Here is a 21,714-nt window from a genome sequence, read left to right on the forward strand (position 1 = left end):
CAGTAAAATGGGTTGAAACAAAAGCATCCTGTGGAACATAGGGTCCCGTATGGTGTGCTCTGGACCTCCGGTGCTGCTGACAGCAGTGTGCCGTGACCGCCCTACCACCCACTTATGCTCATGCCAAGGGGTTTCACCCCACTCGTGGGGATCCAGTGAAAAAGGCATTGAGAAGTAGCAAAATGTTTCAGCTGGAAGGGCGAAGAGCCTGTCCAGCCAGACTGAGCCGCCGTCTCCTCCCCGGCACTGAACAGTAGTCAATTGTGATTTTTAAAAAGGTAACTCCTATTCGGATCTCCAGGCTGTGGCATTATCATAGTCATACAAATGCCAACAAAGCATCTATTTAAAATGTACTGAATTTTGATTACAGCCCGTCCCCTCTCACTCGCTCACTCGCTGTCTTTCTTTCTCATTCATTACTTACTGTGTTAAGCTCCCTGAAATTCAAATAAAATCCCACCTCCTCCCCCCCATCCATATGCGTTGTTCGATTCAGCTCTGATGTCTGGGCTTGACGAATGAAGGGGAATATAACAGAAGACAAAGCTGTCAAACTTCTCTGGGCTGTGTTGACTTCCCATCACCCCTGTGGACGGAGGGGAGACCGATCCATCTGTTTTGGAGTCAGTAGCACAAACAAAAGCAAAAGACAATGGCAGGAAGCACTTGAAAGTTCAAATTCTTTCTTTGGTTTCTCTTGGAACAACAGAACCTACGTAATGTGGCCAGCGGACAATAACATGCAGCCAGGGACACACAAAAATGCCAGAAGAATGTGCTTACGACACGAAACGTTCCAATATTTTTGTTTTATTGGAACAAAAATAGAAAAGGAAAAAAAAAAAAAAGAAAGCCTTTGGAGTTCCTAGATTTCTTGGACTGGGTTTCTTTATAGACGAGTGCTGCAAAGCGGGGCAGCTCCGGGCGCTGCAGCGGGGCCAGGGGCTCAGCCCAGTGTTGAGCAGCGCCAGCCCCACACTGTCCCTGTCCCCATGCACAGCTCCGCTGCGCCCTTGGCCTCGGCGCTTCCCCTCTGCTCGGGGCCACCTGGGCAGCTGTGCACATGCGAGCCCAGGGCACAGTGTGGCTTTGCGGGTGCTGGGCTGGCAGCCAGGGGCGTGCGATTTATATTCACTGACCGGCCGAAATCTCCTGCAAAGGGGCTCCTGGACACCCCAGCCCGCTTCATGGGAAGAGATAAGATTTGCACAGAGATGCTGCATTTCCTTGGGAAACAGTCCTTTTGCTCATGGTTTGCACAGCCTGGCTGGCCAAAAGATGCAGGACAAGGTGCATGATGAAAAGCCCTGGGTTTCTCTCCACACCAATAAAATAGCACCTGGATGCGTTTTTTTTTTTTTTTTTTCAGCAGTACTGTCTCAAACAGAGGCACCGCTGGGGATGGCAAAGCAGGCAGGGGGATGGGCATATGCGTGTCTCACTGCAGGGGCTGCCCCAGCACCCGACTTGTGCAGAGCGAAGCAGTGCCCACAGTCACAGCTGTGACCCCGCTTTAGGTTTTGCGCTGTCAATCAGGTACAAGCAGAGAAGAACACTCACATCTAAGCTGCTACGTAGTACCTTACAGCTCACCCTGCCCAGCGGGCTCTGTGCCTCCAGAAACTACCTGGGAGCAGAGAGAGATACCCACGTTAGGGTTTACCTGTTAGGGTTGCTCAGAGCATTTTCAATCCTGCCAGCAGCGCTCCAGCACCAGGAGGGCTTCAGCGTTTTGGTGGTGCCTTACCTGGGTGGGTCCCTGTCCCTTGCCCATGTCACACAGCACCCAAGTGGCACCAAACAGGTTCAGGAAGGCTGCCATTTGCAGGACATCGCTTTTGGAGTCCCCAAGAGCCTGCATCCAGCATCAGGCTGGGCATGGCACATGTTTCCAGAGGATCTGATCACTGCCAGAGCTGGTACAATTATCTGTATGGAAAGAGCTTGGTCCCTAAATTACCCTGGTGTTGGAGGCTTGCTGCACCCTGCCCCCAGTGACACAGGCATGGGGCTGCTGCTGCTTTTCTCACTTGCCTGTGCAGCTGAACCCTGCCCCGGGTGCCTCCGAAGGTGCAGGGCTCAGTCCGCCCTGATCTATGGGAGAAGACTGGGGACACCTTTCGTGATGCTGCCCCTCACCCCATGGGGGGCTGCTGGAGTCAACGTTGGTCCGATGGCAATGGCCCCATCATCACAGCCCAGAGGCCCAGCACAGGCTGGGAGGGGACCAGGCCACCTCACCCACCTCACCAAGGGCAGTAAAGAAGCCCAGGAGGGTTTGCGGGTACTCAGCCTGCCAGGCTGAGGCTGCAGACCCCAAAACCACTGGTCCAGGGGAGCCAGCGCGAGCTGAGGCATGGGGGCTCCTGCCTCACTCCCCAGGGCAGGGGCTGCTTTTGAGGCCCGAACCCCAAGCAGTTGGCCTGGCACCAGGCTGCACCCTGAGCCAACACCCTCAGCCACTACTGAGGCTGGGATGGGGAAACCATCAGAGCCCCGGACGCACAGTCCCCAGCCCACCAGCCCTGCGAGCGTTCTTCGGGGATGCATCAAACCCCAGGTGCAGCGCTGCCAGCGCAGGTCACAGCCACCCTGGGGGCCCCAAGGAGAACACAGCAGCTTAAAGGGAGAGCCAGGGACCCACCACCCCCATCACAGCTGCCACGCAGCCCCATGCATGGGAAAGAACAAACAAAAAAGACATTTTTTATAAAAAGATCAATGAAAAATTTATTTATAAATTTCGCACTCTGGGGCTACACGTCTATATCATACACTCAGGAATATGCTGTACTGTACAGACTTTATCCAGTTAGAAATGATCATATAGTGACCCACATACAGCTTCAATATAAGCCTAAAAATTCTTAACATTAATTAACATAATTAAAAAAGGTATTCGCATCTAAAGAAAAATCTACAGAAAAACTCCTTTCTGGAGCAATCTGTGCATCAGCTTCAATGTCTGCTTATTTCACTGACATTATCAATATATTCTTCTTACAAAAATAATAATAATAATTAAAAAGATGACTGCCATAAGGTGACCAGTCATGCACGAAAGAGCCTCCCCCACCTGCCTCTTTTCTTGTACTCCCCGTTTTGGCGTGAAGGGTCAGCAGCACTATGAGCCAACAAGGGGGGCGGGGGGACCCTCATTTCAATTTGAATCAATCTGCATCCCTTTTACTTCTCAAGATAAAGAGAGACGGGGTGTGGGGGTTGCATAGAAAATTGAAACTCTAGGGACTAGGAAGGGCAGCAGCTTTTCAGTAAAATACAAAGGGATGTAAAAATACATCAACTCACAATTTCAGAGCAAACCCCCTTCCCCGACATACAATTTCCAAAATCTCAACGTGTCTAAAGCTCCAGGAAGCTGGAAAGGAACAATACTTTTCTTAAACTCACTCAGCAATTCACACAGGAGATTCACAGTCTTAATAGGTATTTTATAAAAATATAAATATGGTTTACATCATGTTGTCTTTACAACACTGGACAGAGCTCCCTTTAGACTGGGTTTATAACCAAGATTTCTTTTTAAAAATCCATCTAGAACTTGGCTTTAAAATACACTTTTTTAATATTATGTCATAAATGTTATGACATTTCATTGTGGCAAATCCATTTAGTCAAAAAATGTGCAACCATCTGGTAACAACAATAAAACCTCGCTAGAAAAGATATTGTTCCCACCCTGTAACTATTACACAGAAGCACCAGTGGAAGTGCTGGACACCACCTTCAAGGCTCACAGAAAAGACTTCAGCTAAGCAGTTCCTTGCAAGTTACAGCATTAACAGTAGACACTCGTGACAGGGCTTTTTTCCTTTTTCTTCTTTGAATCTGGAGCTTTTTACTTAACTCAAATTGTTGAAGTGGAAGAAACAAAACAAACTGCAGGTGAAACCATCAGAGACAAAGCAGAATATTCAGTGCAACGGGAAATAATAATGGCAGACTCAAGGTTTTAGTTTTGAGACTAGGAAAAAAGCATATTTCCCAAACCATATTTTGAAACACTCACCACCAGCTTCAAACAAAAACCAGGCTCACAAACTTCACCCACAAATATATACATACATGATAAATAGTTAAGACACAACCCAAAAAAACAGCAGGTAACTTTTTTTTTTAATTGTAATGGTTTGGATAAAGGGAGTAAGAGAGGAAAAGAGCAGGGAGATGGCAGTGATATGGTTGGTTTTAGTGCAGACGAACAGAAGAGGGATGAAAGACCAGGGGGAGAGAGGAGACTTCTGAAATTTTCCGCATTTTCCAAATGGATGTTCTTGTGCCATAGCAATAAAAAGCAGCATTGCGATTATACGTGCAGTCACTTCAAAATGCGACTTAGGGTGGCTTTCTCTTCTTCCTCCCTTTCTTTTATAAATATATATATACTTAGACATATATATAGTATAAAAGGCAGGTGACTCTAGATACATCAAGTGAATCATTCTGCATTGAGAAGTGTTATCCAAGTTTCACCAAAAGAAAAAAGTTCCCAAACTATTTCTCAGTAGTTTTCAGGCATCTCTCTAGGCAGCAGAGAGCGCTCGCGCCCCTTTTCTGTGCAAAAGCAAATCCTCTGCCTCTAGAGTTTATTTCACTTTTTTTTTTAATAAAAAGAAGAGTTCAGGGTTTACTAATCCTCCCTTTACACACAAAACCAGAAGGAAGGATTCAACGTCTTTTCCTGTGATCTCACGTGTGCTAAATGGATTCAAGAATCGGCTGAGGATGCAGACTTTCTTCGGACACCCACAAAAAAAAAAACAACACAAACACAATAAAAAAAACAGCACACGCACGAAAAGCAATCAGGCAGGGCGAGAAAACCATGTCTGTCATATTCCAATGGAGTTGCCTCAAAATAAAAAAAGACAAAAAAATGAAACCGAGCGGTAGAAGACACTGGGTGAAGCCCGCCGGGGGAAGATGCGCGGCCCCCCTCCGGGGCGGGGACGGGGACGGCGGCCGCCGGGAGCCACCTGCCCGGGCGCTGGCGCCGAGTCCCGGCGTGGTCGGAGCTGGCTCGGGGGGAAAGCACCGCCCGGCGACGCGGGTGCACCTGGGGAGGCGTTGAAATGAATTCGGTTCTGAGCCAGAACACTTTAAAATCGAGGGACAGGCCACCACGGGGGTTAGAGGAGAGGGGAGAAAGGATTAAATATTACCGGGGAGGGAGGAGCGGGGGGGGGAACAACCGTTTTAAAGCATCTGACCAGATGTCAAACTGAAACCGTGAATACTGTGAGTGCAGCCGAGGTAGATGGAAAAAAAAATTACAGTAGGAAAACAACCCTTGGAAGAAAAACAAAATTAGAAGCAGGTAAATGGCGGTGTGTTTGTTTGTTTGCTTTCAGTAAATCTTTGCGGGGCCCCAAATTTCTTTGCCGAAAAAAAAAAAGCAAAAACATCAAACAAACAAACCAAAAAAAAACAACAACAACAACCAAACCACAAAAACCACGGAGTCCGAGCAGCTTTGACATGTCAGGAAGGCGGCGGGGCGGCCCCGCGGCATCACCGGGCGCCGGCGGAGTATTTGGCCTTGGTGATCAGGTAGAGGACGATGTCCTGGTGGCCCCCGAAGGCGGCGATGTGCAGCGCGCTCCAGCCGTCGCGGTTGGCCAGGCGGATGTCGGCGCCGAACTTGACGAGCAGCTTGACGAGCTCCAGGTTGCCGTCGATGACGGACTGGTGCAGCGCCGTCTGCCCCTCGGGCCCGAAGGAGTTCACGTTGAACTCGCAGTTCGTCATGTTCTGCAGCAGCGACTGCAGCTCCTTGGTGTTGCCGCGCCGCACCGCCTCCTGGAAGACCCGCTGGCTCGGCGGCGCCGCGCACGGCGACACCTCGCTCTGGCTCATGCTGCCGCCGGCCCCGCTCGCCTCACGCCCCGCATGGACGGCGCCGCCGCCGCCTGGGCTGGGCCGGGCCGGGCCGCCGCTACCCCGCGCGGCCGGGCATGCGGGGCCGGGCTGCGGCGGGTCCGCGCCGCCGCTCCGCGCTGCTCCGCTCCGCGCTGCGCCGCCGCCGCCCCCGCCGCCGCCGCGCCCGGGCCTCTCTGGAGCGGAGCCGGCCCCGCGCCGCGCCTTTTACCCCCCCTTTTATTTGCATAACAATGGCACGGCCGGGCGGGCGGGGGGCGGGGCGCGCCGCCCGCTCGCCCATTGGAGCGGCCGCTCGGGGGGCGGGGCGCGCCCCTCCCCCACTCCCGAGCTGCGGGGGGGGAGGGGCTGGCCCGGGGCTCCCCCGGCCCGGAACGGCCCGGACCCGACCCGACCCGACCCCCCCCCCGTGCCACGGCGGGCACGGCCCGGCCTGGCCCCGTGCCTCCGGGCTTCAGCCGGCTCGGCTCGGCTCGGCTCGGTCCGGGGTAGCCCGGCACGACGGCACTGAGCTTCCCCTCGCTTATTCCGCTTTGTTGGGCTCGGCTCGGCTCGGCCCGGCTCGGCTCGGCCCGGCTCGGCTCGGCCCGGCACAGCACTGCCCGGCTCGGCTCGGCATGGCCCGGTTCAGCATACCCTAGCACGGCTCGGTCCGGCCCGGCCCGGCCCGGCAGAGCACAGCACAGCACAGCCCGGCTCGGCTCCGCACGGCACGGCTCAGCATACCCTAGCACGGCTCGGTCCCGCACGGCGCCGCTCGGCTCGGCCAGGCTCGCCGTATCCCGGCCCGCCTCGCTTTGCCCCGGCTCGGCTCGGCTCGGCTCGGCGCGGCGGTGCTGGCCGCAGGCAGGGGGCACCAGCGGCCGAGGTGCGGGCCAGGCGGCTGCGCTCGGCCCCCTGCGGGCTCCGTGCCGAGGCTGCGGAAGCTGCCCGAGGGTTCGGGGGGCCGGGAGCGGGAGCGGTGCGGGGCCCCGGGCTGCGGGGGGCCGGGCGGCTCAGCTGGGGCCCTCCGGCCCCGGGGGGCTCGGTGCCACTCGCTCGGTCCCCGGGGGCCGTGCCCGGGCCGGGACCCGCTGCACGGCGCGCGTGGGGCCTCCCGGGGCGGGAGCGCTGTGCGATACGGCCGCTGCGGGTAGGCAGGAGCGTGGGTGCGAAATCAGCACGCGGAGCTAAAACGCGCTGGCGAGGCCGGTGCTGGGGCACTCGAGGTCTCCCGGCCGCTGCCCCCGGCCTCGTGCACTGCTGGGGAGCGAGGGTGGGAAACGCCTGCGTGCACCGCGGCGTTGGGAAGGACGGAGCCCCCCCAGCGCCCATTTGGCCCCGGGGGAGAACAAATGGCGAAGGCTGGTGCAAAGCAGAGACCCTTCCCTGGGACCCCGCGCCCCCCGGGACAGCACATCCGCCTCCACGGGGCATTTGGTCGGCTCGAGCAGGGCGGGAAGGGCGTGAGGAGAGGAAGGAGCGTGCCATAAAACGCGGCGATGGCAGCCCCGCGCCGTGCCAAGGGCCCCCGCAGCTGGCCAGCGGACGCCAGCACGCCGGCTCTCACCTCGCCTTGCTGGCATGTCGCTTTGGGGGTGGAAAGGAACAAATCAGCCAGCTGCCAAATTCTGCCCAGATCAAGTGAGAGCTCTTGGATGGATTGCACCGTGAGCTCGGGGCACGAGCTGCCCCACGGTGTTTTCCCGTGGCTTTTCCCTGGGGCTGGGCGGACTGGGGCTGGTGCTCTGCTCCTTCCCTCGCTGGGTCTGGCTCGTCTGTCGGAGGCAGGTGACCCAGCCTGATAGGGGCTGCGAGGCAGCAGCGGTGCCACTGGCTCGCCCAGGCAGTGAAAGCAGCTCTTGCCTTGGCAGCAGAAGTCAAGGCCAGCACTGAAGTGAGCACGGCCCTGCCTGACTCCGATGTAAGTGACCGACAGCTTCCATAAGGGACCACTCCTCTGGGTCCATTCTTTGCAGCCAGTTCTTCCCAACCCTGTCCCCATTTCAAACCTTATTCCGTGCCTGTGCCCACCCCCATCTCTGTCACCATCCCATCCCCATCCCTATCCCATCTCCATCTCAACCTCATCCTCATTCCCTTCTTCATCCCATCCCCGTTCCCATACCATCCCCCTCCCAATCCCTGTATCACCCCCACATCATGCCCAACCCAATCCCTCTCCCACTCCCATTTCCATCCCGTTCCTATCCCATCCCATTCGCATCTTAATCCCCATTTCCATGCCCATCCTAATCCCTGTCTCATATCTATCACCATCCCATCCTCAGTCCTATCTCCACCCCACCCCATTTAATTTCCCCAAGCCAGAGCTCTCCCAGTCACATCTTTTGAACACGAGCGCATCGAGGTGCATCGCCCTATATAAAAGAGCCATATGCAAGTGCAACACAAAAGCGAGGGTTCTGACGTGATCACAGTAGGGGTGGTGGTGCTGGGACAGCACAGTAGCTGCTGCTGCAGTTGGGCTGCAGCCCCCCCCCCCTCCCATTTTGGTGTCCTGTGTCCCTGTAGCCTTTCTCAGGACATCTCCCGTACCACTGGGATGTGGAGCCCCCGCAGCACCGGCAGGCACACCTCGCTGCTGCATGCACGGCCCTGGTGGGCACCACTGTCCCCCGGCATAGGACATGGTGGTGGCTTCAGGGCTTTTGAGTCTGCATGTGGGTGCAGAAGCCAGGTCTGTCCTGTGACAGCAGCGAGGAGACTCCCCACTCCCCCCCCCCGCGAGGACGGATGCAGTGGCCCTGCCCCACATCGCCCCGGCTGTGGTGGCAGCGGGGGACACGAGTGGCAATCCTTGGCCTCTTCTATCCGGGGTGAGTGGAGGGACGTGCCGGGAGCCACCACGGCTCACGGGGAATTGTGGCTGCCCCGCACCCCGAGCCGCACCGAGGTCCCGTCAGAGCCTGGCAAAGCGAGTGGTCACAGCGCGAGCCCCAGGGAGGGCTGGAGCTGCACGGCCGTGGAAGCTGCCCCAGTCAGGAGCCCAGCAAAGGGAAAGCATCTGCTCGTGCGGCTGCTTCTGCCTGAGCCGAACGGTGCCGCGGCTGCAATGGCAGGATTGTGACACCCAGGACACTTGGCTCGCAGTTCCGGACCAGGGTCACTAAACAAGGGTCACCATCCCCTGGGGTGCCTGCAGCCCGTGTCCATCTGTCCCCACCACGAGGGCCGTGGTCCCCCAGCCCCAGCACCACGGGGCTCCCTCCTCGCCACTCTGAGCAGAGGAAGCCCGGTGTGGGGTCTCTGCTGGCGCCAGCTCACCCTGTCCTTTCCGCTCCTAAATATCCCAGGGCAGCTGATTTGGTGCAAACTGGCTTAGCATCTGCTATGGGCCGAATCCTGCAAGGTGTCAGTGCTCTGGCACTTTAGTGAGCCGTGGGAGACTGAGAATTGCTCACACCTCCCGGTCTGGGGCTCGGCCAGAGCTACGTCCTCGCAGGCAGCTCTGCATTTGCCAGTGACACTGGTGAGAAAAATAACAACCCGGGCAGGGACCCAGCCATGCAAATATCCCTCTCTGGCAGGTGGGGGCAGGACTCTGCCTGGGAACGGGGCCAGGGAAAGAGAAAAAAAAAAAAGAAGAAAAACGCAATTTTGAAAGCGTGCATTTCAGCTCCAATTTGTGTTTCGGTTTTGTAACCGGAGACGAGCCGGGTGCATTGCTGCGGCCCTCAGCGAGCCGGGCCAGCCTTCTGACACCGCTTTGGGTTTCAGGTGGCCAGACGGGCCACGGCGAGTGTGCTGGAAGGCCCCGAGAGGCATTCCTCTTCGCCCAGCACTCAGCAGTGCCTTGCAAAACCAGTAGTCCCACCCTGTGATTTATCTGCTCCCTTCTGAGAACAGGGGAAGCCGCAGAGAGCACCGGCGCTGCCGCTGGTTGGGGGAGGAGGGGAGAAGGAGCCCGGTGCTGTAACGCATTTAGCGAACGGTCACGCAGAGAAATGCAGAGGCGTGAGACGTGACGACTGAATTTCCCCCTGCTTAGGAGAGTCTGGGGCGAGATGGGCAGGGACTGCTGCCTCCCCTCCATTTGCTTTCCCGGTGGCACTGCAGCTCAAAGCCGCCACACCAGGCTCAGCACCATGGGCTGGGCGCGTTGGAGCCCTCTCCAAAAACGCCGAGCAGGCAGTGCCCATCCTTCGGGCGAGGCGGACAGGCAGCGAGAGTCCAGCCACCCCCGGAGGCCTCCTTGAAGGGAGTCGGAGAGCCAGGGGGACGGATCCGGGGCAGGCGGCGAGGGGGCGTGCCCCCACTTAATTCATTAAAATGTGTCGGAGAGCGTGGGAAAGACCAGAGCTTTTCTTCCCAGCACAGAGACCCAGCAAAAGGCGCGCGCGAGAGAGAAATCAGCCTGCGCACACTCTCGGCTTGCTGCGAGCTGGGAGGAAGCTCAAAGGCAGTGCAGGAACCGCCGCAGCCCAGGGCTGGCCAGGCTGGTGCTGTGTCCCCATCATGGGTCACCAGAGCCACAGCGGTGCCATGCAGGGCTCTGCCAGCGCTCCCTGCCTGGCTGAGGGGACACGGGGAGGGAAGGGAGCTCTGTGCCGGGCGCTGAGGCTGCTTGTTTGCAGCGTGGTTTTGGGAACATTCTCCCTCCCATAGCTGCATCTTCGGAAGCCCGGGCGGGAGGAGGAGAGCCCTGCCCCGGGAGGCTGCTTCCCAAACCTGGGAGGGAGCTGCAGGGAAGGGACTGCCCAGGGAAGTGCTGCGAAGCCTCCTCTGCTCGCAGCAGGAGCATGTGGGGCGATGGCTTTGGGAGCAGCCTCGCACCTTTCCCAGCTGGGTAACACAGGCACGTCACACACTGTGAGCCTTCAACAACACCCAAAAAGTGCCCCAGGCTGGGCCAAGTCCTCTGCCAGCCCTGGAGGCAGGGAGATCTTGAAGAAGCTGAGGTTTGCAAAGGAAATTTTGGCTTGTGTGGCAAGGACAAGTGTGCAGGTCCCCTGCAGCTGCTACAGTTCGGTGACTGGGAAGCCTGGGGACAAGGGAAGGATCCAGGCATCCTGGGTCCCCCCGGGACACCCACACCATGGGGGGCACTGCAGGGATGTGTGCTGGGGACCTGCCGCTTCCCGTGGGTGACAGCTGGGATGCTCCACATGGTCCCTCCCGCCCAGCCCGTGATAAAAGGGTCTAAAACCCGAGCACATCTCGAGCATGGTCACAGTCCCATGTGTGCTCATTGTCTTTGGGGGGATGCACCCAGGGAGCAGCTCTGCAAGGTGGCCCTATGCAGCAGGACCCCGATGCCCCTCAGGGTCTGCAGTGACTTGTACAGGGCTGTGCAGACTCGGCTGTTCCATTCTGGCTTGGCCTTCAGCCCATGCGGTGGTTTCAATCCCTGTCTTATCAGCCTTCCTCAGTGCTGGATCTTATCCTGCTGGGAATGCTGCAGCACTTATGATGTCCAAACCCTGCCTAAAGCCTACAGCCTCCACATATCTGACAGCAGGAAAATGCTGTTCAGGCAAACAGCCACCAAATTTGACACACTCGGAGGTGGAGAGCTGCTGCTGCTCCTGCCCTTGGCTGCACACAGGGCTCTCCAGCTGCTGGCCCCACGGGCCACCCCGTGGCATCGCCTTGGCTGATGTCCCTGCTGCAGCTGCGCATGCTCGGACCAAACTGCGCTTGAGCCCGCGTCTCCAGAGACAGCCGTCACTCTGCGTGCCTGCTCCTTTGCAGTGGATGCAAGGATCGGGGGCCATCAGCACACAGCTCCCACCGCTCCATTCCGCCAGGAGATGTGGTACAGCCTGCTGAGCCTGGCCTGGGCACCCAGTGACTGCTCTGTGGGGACATTTTAGGGTCAGGACAGGCTCAGGGGTGACACAGCCGTAACTCTCTGCAGGACACAGAGTGAGACACGCCTGGCTAGAGGCTGGAAGTTCATCTGCCTGAAAGTCATGCCCACATATTGGCAGGCTGATGAGAAAGGACTGGTCCCAGGCTATTTCCCAGGGAGCAGACATCTTCCTGATGCAAATATCCCTCTCACCGACACTTCTCCCCTCTGCTGCCCCCCAGCCAGAGCTGACCCCGGCCCGTGGGAGCAGCATTTCAGCAGCACAGGGCAGCAAAATGCCCTGAGCTTGCAGCCAACCTCAGGCTTGCCAGGGCTGGGTCCATGCCCAGAAATGTGCTGGTTTGTTTGAAAACGGCACCCGAGCAACTGGGAGCTCGGTCAGAGCATCCGGCTCCGCAGTGCCTGCTTGGAGGGAGCCTCAGCCCCGAGGATGAGTGGCTCAGCCCCAGCCCTCATCCTGCCGTGTGCTGGGATGGACTGGCCCTGGCTGGAGCCACGAAATCACACCAGGGAAAGCGGAGCTGATTCCTCTGAGCTGGTCAAACATGCGGCAAGGTTTCCGATCCAGATTACACAAGGAAGGAAGTTTGCTCGGAAGGGGATGGGGATAAGGTGGGGGAGAAGGGAGGGAAGCACATTCCTGCCTGATGAGGAACAATGTTGATATATTCACTTGTAAACTAAAACTGGCCTGAGTGCCAAACACCTTGTCCCCATCAAACTCCGAAGGATATGCGAGAAATACACAAGGCGAGGAGAGGAACTGGGCTGATATCCGATGCAGCGTGTGAGTTCTCAGGGCTCCGTGGGGTCGTGGCAGCTGGAGCCACCCCAGAACTGAACAGCAAAGCCCAGGGTCAGGGCTGGCAGCACCCATGGGCCATCTGGTGGCTCCTCCTGCACCCCAAAATGCTCCTGGCCCTGGGGGAGCGGGGAGTGCCGGCACTCCCACTCCCAGCAGGTGCAGAAGGACTCGGGCGTTTCAGCAGGAGATACTGAAACAGGTGAACACGTCCTGAGATTCTGCTAAATGCCACCAAGGAAATCACATTTTTTCCAGTGTTCTCATCCAGCCTAGGCCCTTCTTTGACAGCACAAAAAAAAAACATTCTTCCTCAGCACCACTTTATGACAGCATTCTCCATGATCACGACGTGCAGTGCAGAGGCAGAACTGGGGTGTACGTGCAGCGTCCCGGGGATCGGGCAGCTCTTGGCACGTCCAGGCCACCCAGAGCCTGTATCCCTGCAGGAGCTGCCCGAGCTGCCCGAGCTGCCCTTCAAACACATGATCAAACAGCCCCATAAAAACATGAAGGACTCATTACTGCCCTAATAAATGTTAAACATTAGTATGGCACAGACAATGGGATTTTTTTTTTATTTTAAAAGAAACCAGATAGGGAAACAATATTGCAGGCTGATTAAAAAGCTGGTTTAATTCTCTTTGATGTGTATCCACCATTGAAAACTGGACAATTTATTACTTCCTGGATGCTGCTCAAGGCTGGTCTGACTTGGAGTTTGATGTTGACTGTGTCTATGCCTGGAGATAACCTCGCTGCACAGATGGCATCTCCACATCCTCCTCTTCAAGCAGCAGAAGGGAGAGGTGCTGTGGCTGAGCACGCATGGGTATACCTGGGTCTCAGCCACTGCCTCGCATCCCCTGCAGTGCTGAGCTGGAGCAGACCCATGGGAGTCATTTTGTGCCATGCCCACATGCAAAGACTGCCCTGGGCTGCTCCTGGCCAAAACCAGGTCCTGCTGTGGTGAACCTGACCCAGGGCAGCTGACTGCCAGCAGCTGAGGCTGATCTGCCAAAGCCCCCAAATTCAGGGAGGCATCGGGGAGATGAACTCCTAGAGGTGGCCAGGAGGCAACCCTGCTGTCCCCAGGGACCAGAGGGGCACCGCCTGTGAGGTCCCCAAGGACCAGAGGGGCCCCTTCCAGAGAGCTGTGTGGCCAGGAGCCATCTCCACGGCTAGGGACAGGGTCAGCTGCTCTGCTGTCCCTCCAGCCAGCTGTCTTCAGTGCAAAGGTCAGGTAGACAGGCTTGAAGCCATGGCTCAGAAAAACCCAGTAAACAAAGCACCGAAATGCCCACAATCTGTCTGAAAACATAACTCGTCAGGCTCAGGGCTCAGGGCTGCAGCTCCAGCCTCCTCACTGCCGTCTGGGGATGGGATGACTCAGGTGCTTGTATGACTCAGAAATTTCCCCCTTACCTGGGTCTGGTGGGGTTCACATCATTACACAATCACCCACGAGGGGGTAGATGTGTTGCTCACCACTGAGGCTGGGGACAGTCTTGTTCTATTCCGTTCCCACTTTCTGCCCTCGTGGAGCAAACCCCAAGAGCCTCCTTGAACTGTGGCAGGATGCTGACGTGCAAGTCTGCACAGAGACGCTGTTGGCTTGTGGGTGAAGCACAAGCTTTGTCCTCCCTCTGCTCTGAGGACTCTCCAGAGAGTCCCCACACCTCCAGAGGAGCTGCGGGGTCTGGTTGCCCAGAAGGACATGGCAAGGCATGAGCTAGGAGCATTCATGGAGGAGGTGGCTCGTGTTGCCGAGCTGATGACTGTTTTGCAGAGCATCAAGGGTACTGGCATCACAAGCGGGTGAGCATAAGGATATGATCAGTGCTACGCCACTTCTGGGCATCAAATAGAACTCCTGGACCCACAGGGACAAATGGAGAAACCCCAAAACAGCTCAACTGTTCAGCTCCATCAGGCTGAAGCTGCCAGCACAGCAGCCCAAGGCTGAGAGCAGCAGGACATCCTCGAGGGGGTGGACGTGGATCAGGGGTGACCCAGGTGGGTGCTGGGGGTGCCTCAGCAGTGACCCTGTTTGCATCTTTCCCAGGTCTCCTTCCTGCCTATGGGAGAGGGATGGAGAGGGAAAGGTCTGATCAAGAGCCAGTGCTTCAGAGCTGGAGGCAAAGGAGGATGAGAGGACATGGATGATGGTCCATGCTGCTGGGAGTGCAGCTGGCACACTGAGAGCACCTCTGTCTGTGCGTGTCCCTGTCCAGGCAAGGCCACAGTCCTGCCACAGCACCAGGGACAACTCAGGTTGGAGGGACCTCAACTGCTCAGAGTGAACACACTTGCTTTGAATGCTGTCTTTGGGAACAGGGGACAGACATTTTTTAACCATCTGCCAGCAACATACAGGAGGAAAACCTCTTATCCTAGGTAATGTCATCTGCAGGGAGGGGGGCGATGCCTGGGGGGGGGTGTTGGTGGTGTCACTGGCTCAATAACAAAACCACTCAGACCTTCCACAAGTGGTAGATGATCATTTCCTAGTGCACAAAGCCCTGTGCGGACAGGGTATTCAATACTGGAGCTCATCCTGAAGGCCCAGGACAAGTTCATTGTGTCCCAATGATGGGGACTGGCCCAGGCCATGTAAAAACATGTTATTTATCTCCAGCTCACTGTACCATCACCCACGAGTGCATATTTGGTCCCTCCACTAACTGATTTTCCAGCACTAGAAGCCCTGCAAACAGTTGCCAGTGCACCAGGCCAGGAGTGCCCATTAAAGATGTCAGTTTAACAGAACAGCTTCTTTGTGGCTGCCACTGCCTGGTCCCAAACTTGTATCAGAAACAGGCAAAAATGACCTTGGGGTAAAAGGGAAGATGAAATTCCAATTCCAGATAAAGAGGGAATTAAGAAAAATGCACTACCACTTAGAGAGAGCTCAGGGCTGGAAAACCAGGAAATGAAACACAATTCCTTTGGGTTATGCAAAATATGTAGACAACTGAGTGGGGAAACGGAAAGAATCAATGGATAAATGATGATGACTGAGGACAAGGCATCTTAATCCCACAGGAGAAATAATCCCCAACGCACTGCATGGCTGGAGGCGTCGATGCACGTGTGGGGAGGGTCGCTTGTGCCAGCGTCCAGCAGCTGACCTGCCTGGTGCGGTACAGGAGGAGCCACCAGCAGCTGCAGAGCGGCACGCTTCAGGGAAGGAGGCGATGGGGTGGCTGGGAGGGGAGCTTTTGCTAAAACGGGATGGGTTTGGTAAGGGAGCCCTGGTGGGCAGCACCATGGCAGCCCCACTCCCCTCTGCTGTCTTCTGATAGGGACTGGGGCAAAACAGCTGCATCATGGCAATGCAAAGGGGATGGGAATGGAAATGTCAGCAGCCGGGGGAAGCTCCTGATGCTGATGCTGAGCTGTGGTGGCAGGAGCTCACTGGGGTGGCATGTCCGGCTCCAGCTGTGCAGCAGGGACTGCCAAGAAGGGATGATGGGCGCCTGTGCTAATGTCACAGCAGGAGCTCATGGAAAGAGGGGTGAATGAAGTGGAAGAAGTGTTTTTCGTGAGGCAAGAGGGAGCTGCCTTGGGCCCCTTTGCCACAGGGCTCAGGTGGGGATCAAGAAGCGTTGGGTGAAATGTCCCTGCGGAGAAGGAGCCCTCCCCACCGCATGGCCACGAGCACTCAGAGAGGGAAAGCAAGTCAACATTTCAGAGTAAGCTGCCTGGGCAGGCATTTCACCGGTCTGTAAATGTCACACTTAAACCAAGAGCCCCTCGGGCCCTGTTAGCAATAACATCAGTGCCTGGTAGTTAACTGGGATTAGGGGAGGAATGTTGCAAATGCTCCTCTGTTACTGGGTGGAGTGCACTTAGCCTGTCCATGGGCCGGGAGACGCCAGCCAGCAGCACCCAGAGTTGCAGGACCAAGCTGTCAGGGCTCCTCACCCCACTGCTGCTGCGACCCGGGAGCCTGTCCCCTCCACTGACCCCTGCAGCCTCCTCTGGACACCGTGTGGTCCCGCTGGCAGCCCCGGCTCCTGGTGATGGAGGGACCACAGGCTGCACTGCCACTCCTGTGCATGTCACGCAGAGCCCTGGGCACCGGGGCTACTTGATGGAGCTCCCCGGGACTGACAGAGCTGGCCAGGTGTCTTGGCAACCACAGGAGCTCCCTCTGGAGCCATCCTGCTCTGCTGGGGTGCAGGGTGATGCAGGTGCCAGAGGGCATCTTGGTGTACCCACAGGGGTTTTTTGGTGGCTGCCCAGAGTTGCTCAGCACCCCCAGCCTGTGCCCACCCAGTGTGTCCGTGGAACAGCTTGGAGAGCCCCGGGTGATGGGGCCAGGGCAAGAGGGAGGCTGGGGACAGATGGTGGCATCATGCAGAGCCATGCGGAATGAGTCCCACAGCCTGGGGAGTGTGCTGGGCACCGGAGAAGCTTTCTCAACGTGCTGCTGTTAGGGATGCTGCTCCTGGCTCCCAGCACCCGACAGGGAGGCACAGAGCAGGGTCCTGGACCCCCTCCATTGACCTCCCCATGGAGAGCCATGTGGGGCTCAGCTGGATGGGGACACACCTCACTGGCGTAAGGGTGTTGGGGACCAATGGGTGCCACAGGGTCAGCAGCACCCAGGTGGCATTTTGGAGAGCTCAGCCACCCTCTTGCCATGCCCAGCCTAGAGGGAGGCAGAAATAAAGCAGAACATCCCTTCCCCAGATGCTTCTGATTTAATGCTGTCATGGAGTCCATGTTGCAAACCATCAAAACCATCACTCCGTCACTGCAAATATGACAGCCCCCTCCACCGTGGACCCCAAAACGTGAGCCCACCTTCCAGCCTCACCCCCCCAAACCAAAGCCCACTCCATGCAAACCTGCTCAGGGTATCTAGGGAGTGTATCCCCACGGTCCCTGTTCCACTGCCAAGCTGTCCTGTGCCCCATGTCCCCCTCAGCTCAGCGTGTAGATGCTCTGCTCATCCCCCGTGGTAACAAGAACATCCTTAAACTGTGAGACAACACGTCCAAAATGGGACCCTTCCCAGAACACCTTCCCACAGCGGGTGCAGCAGTAGAAGTCAGTGAGCTCAGCTTTGTCCAGCACCCCAGGGGGGATGGCAGCGACCTGCAGGGTCGTGCCCTCCTCCAGCCCCACAGCTGCCCCACATGGATCTGTCCCTTCTAGCCACTCGCCCTGTGCGGTCTCAGTGGGCTGGGCAGCATCACAGGTCCGGCTGGACTTCTCCTCGCACGGTGTGGAGCAGCCTGCAGGGACAGGAGATAGCAGATAAACAATCATCCGCCAGTGTGACGAGCGAGGTCTGTGCTCAGCCACGGGAACAACCCCCACTGAGGAGCTGCTATCCCCTCAGGGCTGCACCCTGGGGAAGAGCACCCCATGAATTCGGGAGGTAATCACCAGCACCAGACTGCCTGCCCTGAGCATGGCACCAGTGCAGCCTCCTGTTCCCAGCAGCTCCTCCACCACGTCCTGCTGCTGCTGGGGACCAGCCCTGGTGTGGGAGCTATTCCAGGCTGGGGAACTGCACCAGTGACCGTGTAGCTGTACGGGGTGCAGTGGTTTTGCCTTCCTGATGCATGTCAGGCAATGCTGCTCTCTGAGACGGGCTGTCTCCCCACGAGGCGGCTGCATTGCTGGGCATGCAAATGGCAAAGAGGCCCTTACTGCTGTTATGGTTAAAAACACACCATTAACAGCTGCCAGCGCTGCTCATGACCCCCATAAGCTCTCCTGCTCTGCCTGGATGCACTGGGCACTGGGGTACGTGTGACATCCCCTTCCACTGCACCACCCCGGCCCCCCTGGGCAGGGTCACTGCGGGGCACTGTGTGGGGACGTGTCCCATGTGCTGTCCCTGCATGCCCTGACTGTGTTCCTGCCGAGCCGGTGGATTGCTGCCATCGCAACCAAAGTGCCACAAAACCCACAGCGTTTTTGGCAGCTGGGTGAAGGCTCTCACCGCTCGCGTCCCCGCAGCCGGGGCATGGCGGGTCACTGGATCCGGGCGGCGGAAGCGAGGGCTGAGCTGACTCCCATCCATCAGGATGCCTGGCAGCCAGGGACACGGGGCGGGCTGCACTCACTGCTCTGGGATGACTCATTTTGGCAGGGGGGATTCGTCCTGCCCAGCATCAATTAAGACAACAAAAGGCATCTTGCAGCTCTCCAGCCGCATCTCTGGGGCTTCCAACCTGCCGCTTTTGAAGATCAGAGATGACTTTGTTGGGCACCAGCCACGCTGGAGGGGGCACCAGTGGTCCTGGCTGGCTTGTCCCTGCATCCCAGCACACCAGGAATTTTGGTGGGAGAAAGCAAGGCTAAAGGGCTACCCTCTAATGGCCACCCTGTCCCATCAGAGCCACCCTATACAGTTCTCCCTGAAAACACAAAAAGCCAAAAAAACCAGTTTCTCATTTTCTACAAATTTTCACATCTGGTGAAACATCTGGCTGTTCTAAGATCCTCGAGTTGCCTGGAGTGAGGACAGTGTGTGTGTGGGGGGATCCCCATTCCTGGGGGCTTCTCCAAGACAGAGTCCACCAGTGGGAGGCTGGGGAGGGAGCCCAGCTCTCATCCCATCCCTGCCTCCCCCTAGCCCATGTGTCCTGATGGCACGGGAGCCCTCAGCTGGGCCACACAGGGACCGTCTCTCTGGGAAGGCCGAGCCATGGGATGTGCCCCAAGCACGTGGACCAGTCGCCCTGGATAACTCTGGGCCAGGCACTTGCTTTCCTTCAGTCTCAGTTCATAACATGCAGACAAAAATATACTCTTTTTGTCTGTTCTATTCATGGTGCCTGTTCTGTTCTTAAGCACCAAAACTGTATTGGCCTCCAGGACCCCAATGGGATGGATCCAACCATAATTGCAGTGATAGTGACAGCAGCCAGCACTGATGCTGCATGAAAACCTTCCCATACCATGGATGCCCCCTCCCAACCTTGCAGCACCTCAGCCCCACCAGCGTGAGGGCACAGGCAGCCTCAATGCCCTTGGCAATCTGCACTCCCTTTGGGCATGCTCCATCCATCCACCCTGCTGCTGCCTGCAGCAGCATCCCCCCGGCTCTTGCCAGCGGGAGAAGCAAATCAGAGACCCCTCCTTCCCTGCTAGACCTCCGGCTCCCCAGACACCCCAGTCTCACCCCCCTGGTAGGTGGCTTGTGAGAAAGAGGCAGGCAGGGAGGAAAAGTTCATCCCTTAAAAGCCCAGGAAAGAGAAAGGCCGTGATAGTCATCCAGTGCTTTGCCTTATGCCTGCACCAGCCCCCTCCTAATTGTAGTGCTTCAAAGGGTTGAAAAAGCTACATCACTTCAAAGTAACCATTTTTGAATGGGAGCTTGTAAAACCCCCTCTCCCCCTCCCACCAAATTCTTTGCAGGGCTTTTGAAGATGCCTGTGCTCCCCTCACCGCAGTGAAAGGGCTGCTGGGCACCAGGCGCAGGGTGCTGGCCAGGCAGTGTCCACCAGGAAAACCATGATGTGAAAAAGGGCAGATCCTTGGAAAAAAAAGTTTTCCTGGGAAAAAGGGACATTTTTGGAAGGAGGGAGTTCTTTCTCCCCCTGCAATGTGGCTCCAGTGGGGCCACACTGCAGCTCACCCCAACACTGTACCCCAAGCACCAAGCAGGGGCTGAGTCCGTCGGAGATGGAGCAAATGGCATGTGGGGGGTGCGTGGGGCCAGGGGGATGGATGTGTCCTTCCAACATGCTGGGGGGGGGTTGGATCTATAGTTTCATGAAATCTGTGACAGTTTGCACCAAGGCTAGATTCCCACTGCAACTCTGCGGAGGAGAAATGAAAGCAATTCCTTACCAAATCAATTAGAAACACCTCTTGGGAACTAATAATCCCATTATAAAACATCTTGAAAATAAAAAACTCTTTCGCCTCTCGCTCACCTCTCCCCCTCTTGCCCTGCTCTCCCAGGGATGACAGAGCCAGGCAGGCTCTGTGCGTAGCTCAGGGGCCAGAGATGTGCAGCTCCCCCACCCTGGGGACGGGGCTGAGCACCCACAAAGTGTCGGTGCTACGGAACATCGTCCCTGTCCCCGTCCCCAACCCCAGGGGCCCTGCTCAGCACTGAGCAGGCATCCCACCATCCTGCAGAGCCCTGCCTGCCCTCCCTGCGAGCTGCCTTCTGCCACATCAGACTTGCTCTGGCTCCTGCCTGCCCCATGCTGAGGCATGCGAGTTGGTGCCCTCCCTGAGGCGCAGCATGGCCTGCCGGGGGGACAGAGCTTGTCTCGCTCTGCTCTGTGCTGCTGCAGCTTCACCTCGGGCACTGTGTGCAGCTTGGGGTGCCACAAAAGAAGGACACCAGCCTCTTAGAGAGCCTCCAAGGGCTACAGGGATGGTGAAGGGTCTGGAGGGGAAGGCGTGCGAGGAGCGGCTGAGGGCCCTCGGTTTGTTCAGCCCAGAGCAGAGCAGGCCGAGGGGAGGCCTCATGGTGGCCTGCGGCTCCCTCCCGAGGGGAGCAGAGGGGCAGGCGCTGAGCTCTGCTCTCTGGGGACAGCGAGAGGACCCGAGGGAACAGCATGGAGCTGGGACAGGGGAGGGTCAGGCTGGGTGTTAGGGAGAGGTTCTGCACCCAGAGGTGGTTGGGCACTGTACAGGCTGCCCAGGGGCGTGGGCACGGCACTGAGCCTTACGAAGTTCAAGAAGCATTTGGACAACGTTCAGACACATTGTCTGATTTTTTTGGGTGGTCCTGTGTGGAGCCAGGGGTTGGACTTGATGATCCTTGTGGGTCCCTTCCAACTTGGGATTTTCTATGGTTCTGTGACTTTATGACCCAATAATAATAACACAAAGCACAGCTGTAGCCTCCCCACAACAAAACCTCACCTGAGAAATCCTCCCAGAGAACATTGCTGTGCCCAGGGGAGCGAGGATGCTGCAGGACCCCAGTTCTGCTGATTTCTGCATCAGTTCCACCTGGCTGAGCAAGGCCGCCCTCAGCAGTGGGAGCCAGCTCCCTGTAGCCCAGAGATGTGCTCATCGCCCCTGCAGGAACCCTGCCTCCTGCCCCAGCCACTGCCATGGGCTCCAGAGCCCCAGGATGGAGGTGGTGGCATGAGCGCACCGGCCTGTGAGAGACCCCCCTCTATCAGACCCACTGCAAGGCCATGTCTTGTGCCTTGGGGCACAGTGTGGGTGCTGGTGCCCTAAAACCAGTGGCAGCTTCACCCAG

The 21,714-nt window shown here is 57.3% G+C and overlaps 2 protein-coding genes across 2 annotated transcripts in view; both read right to left on the reverse strand.

Moving 5' to 3' along the window:
* Positions 1 to 2,706: 2,706 nt before the first annotated feature.
* On the reverse strand, positions 2,707 to 5,963 carry LOC121057508 (NOTCH regulated ankyrin repeat protein). Its single transcript, XM_040531829.1, has one exon. It carries the CDS (start codon positions 5,878 to 5,880, stop codon positions 5,536 to 5,538), a length of 345 nt encoding a protein of 114 aa, XP_040387763.1. The 5' UTR covers positions 5,881 to 5,963; the 3' UTR covers positions 2,707 to 5,535.
* An 11,241-nt stretch (positions 5,964 to 17,204) lies between these two features.
* Positions 17,205 to 21,714, reverse strand: part of EXD3 (exonuclease 3'-5' domain containing 3) — a 297,266-nt gene continuing 292,756 nt past the window's right edge. The window contains 1 exon segment of the mRNA XM_040531839.1: positions 17,205 to 17,764. Coding sequence (XP_040387773.1) covers positions 17,451 to 17,764 — 314 coding nt within the window. The 3' untranslated portion in view covers positions 17,205 to 17,450.

The sequence above is a fragment of the Cygnus olor genome, chromosome 19 (genome assembly GCF_009769625.2).
Source record: "Cygnus olor isolate bCygOlo1 chromosome 19, bCygOlo1.pri.v2, whole genome shotgun sequence".
In the NCBI taxonomy this organism is placed as follows: domain Eukaryota; kingdom Metazoa; phylum Chordata; class Aves; order Anseriformes; family Anatidae; genus Cygnus; species Cygnus olor.

Excerpts from the sequence above, each read along its gene's own strand:
- LOC121057508 (XM_040531829.1), bottom strand. The coding sequence starts at position 5,880 with ATGAGCCAGAGCGAGGTGTCGCCGTGCGCGGCGCCGCCGAGCCAGCGG.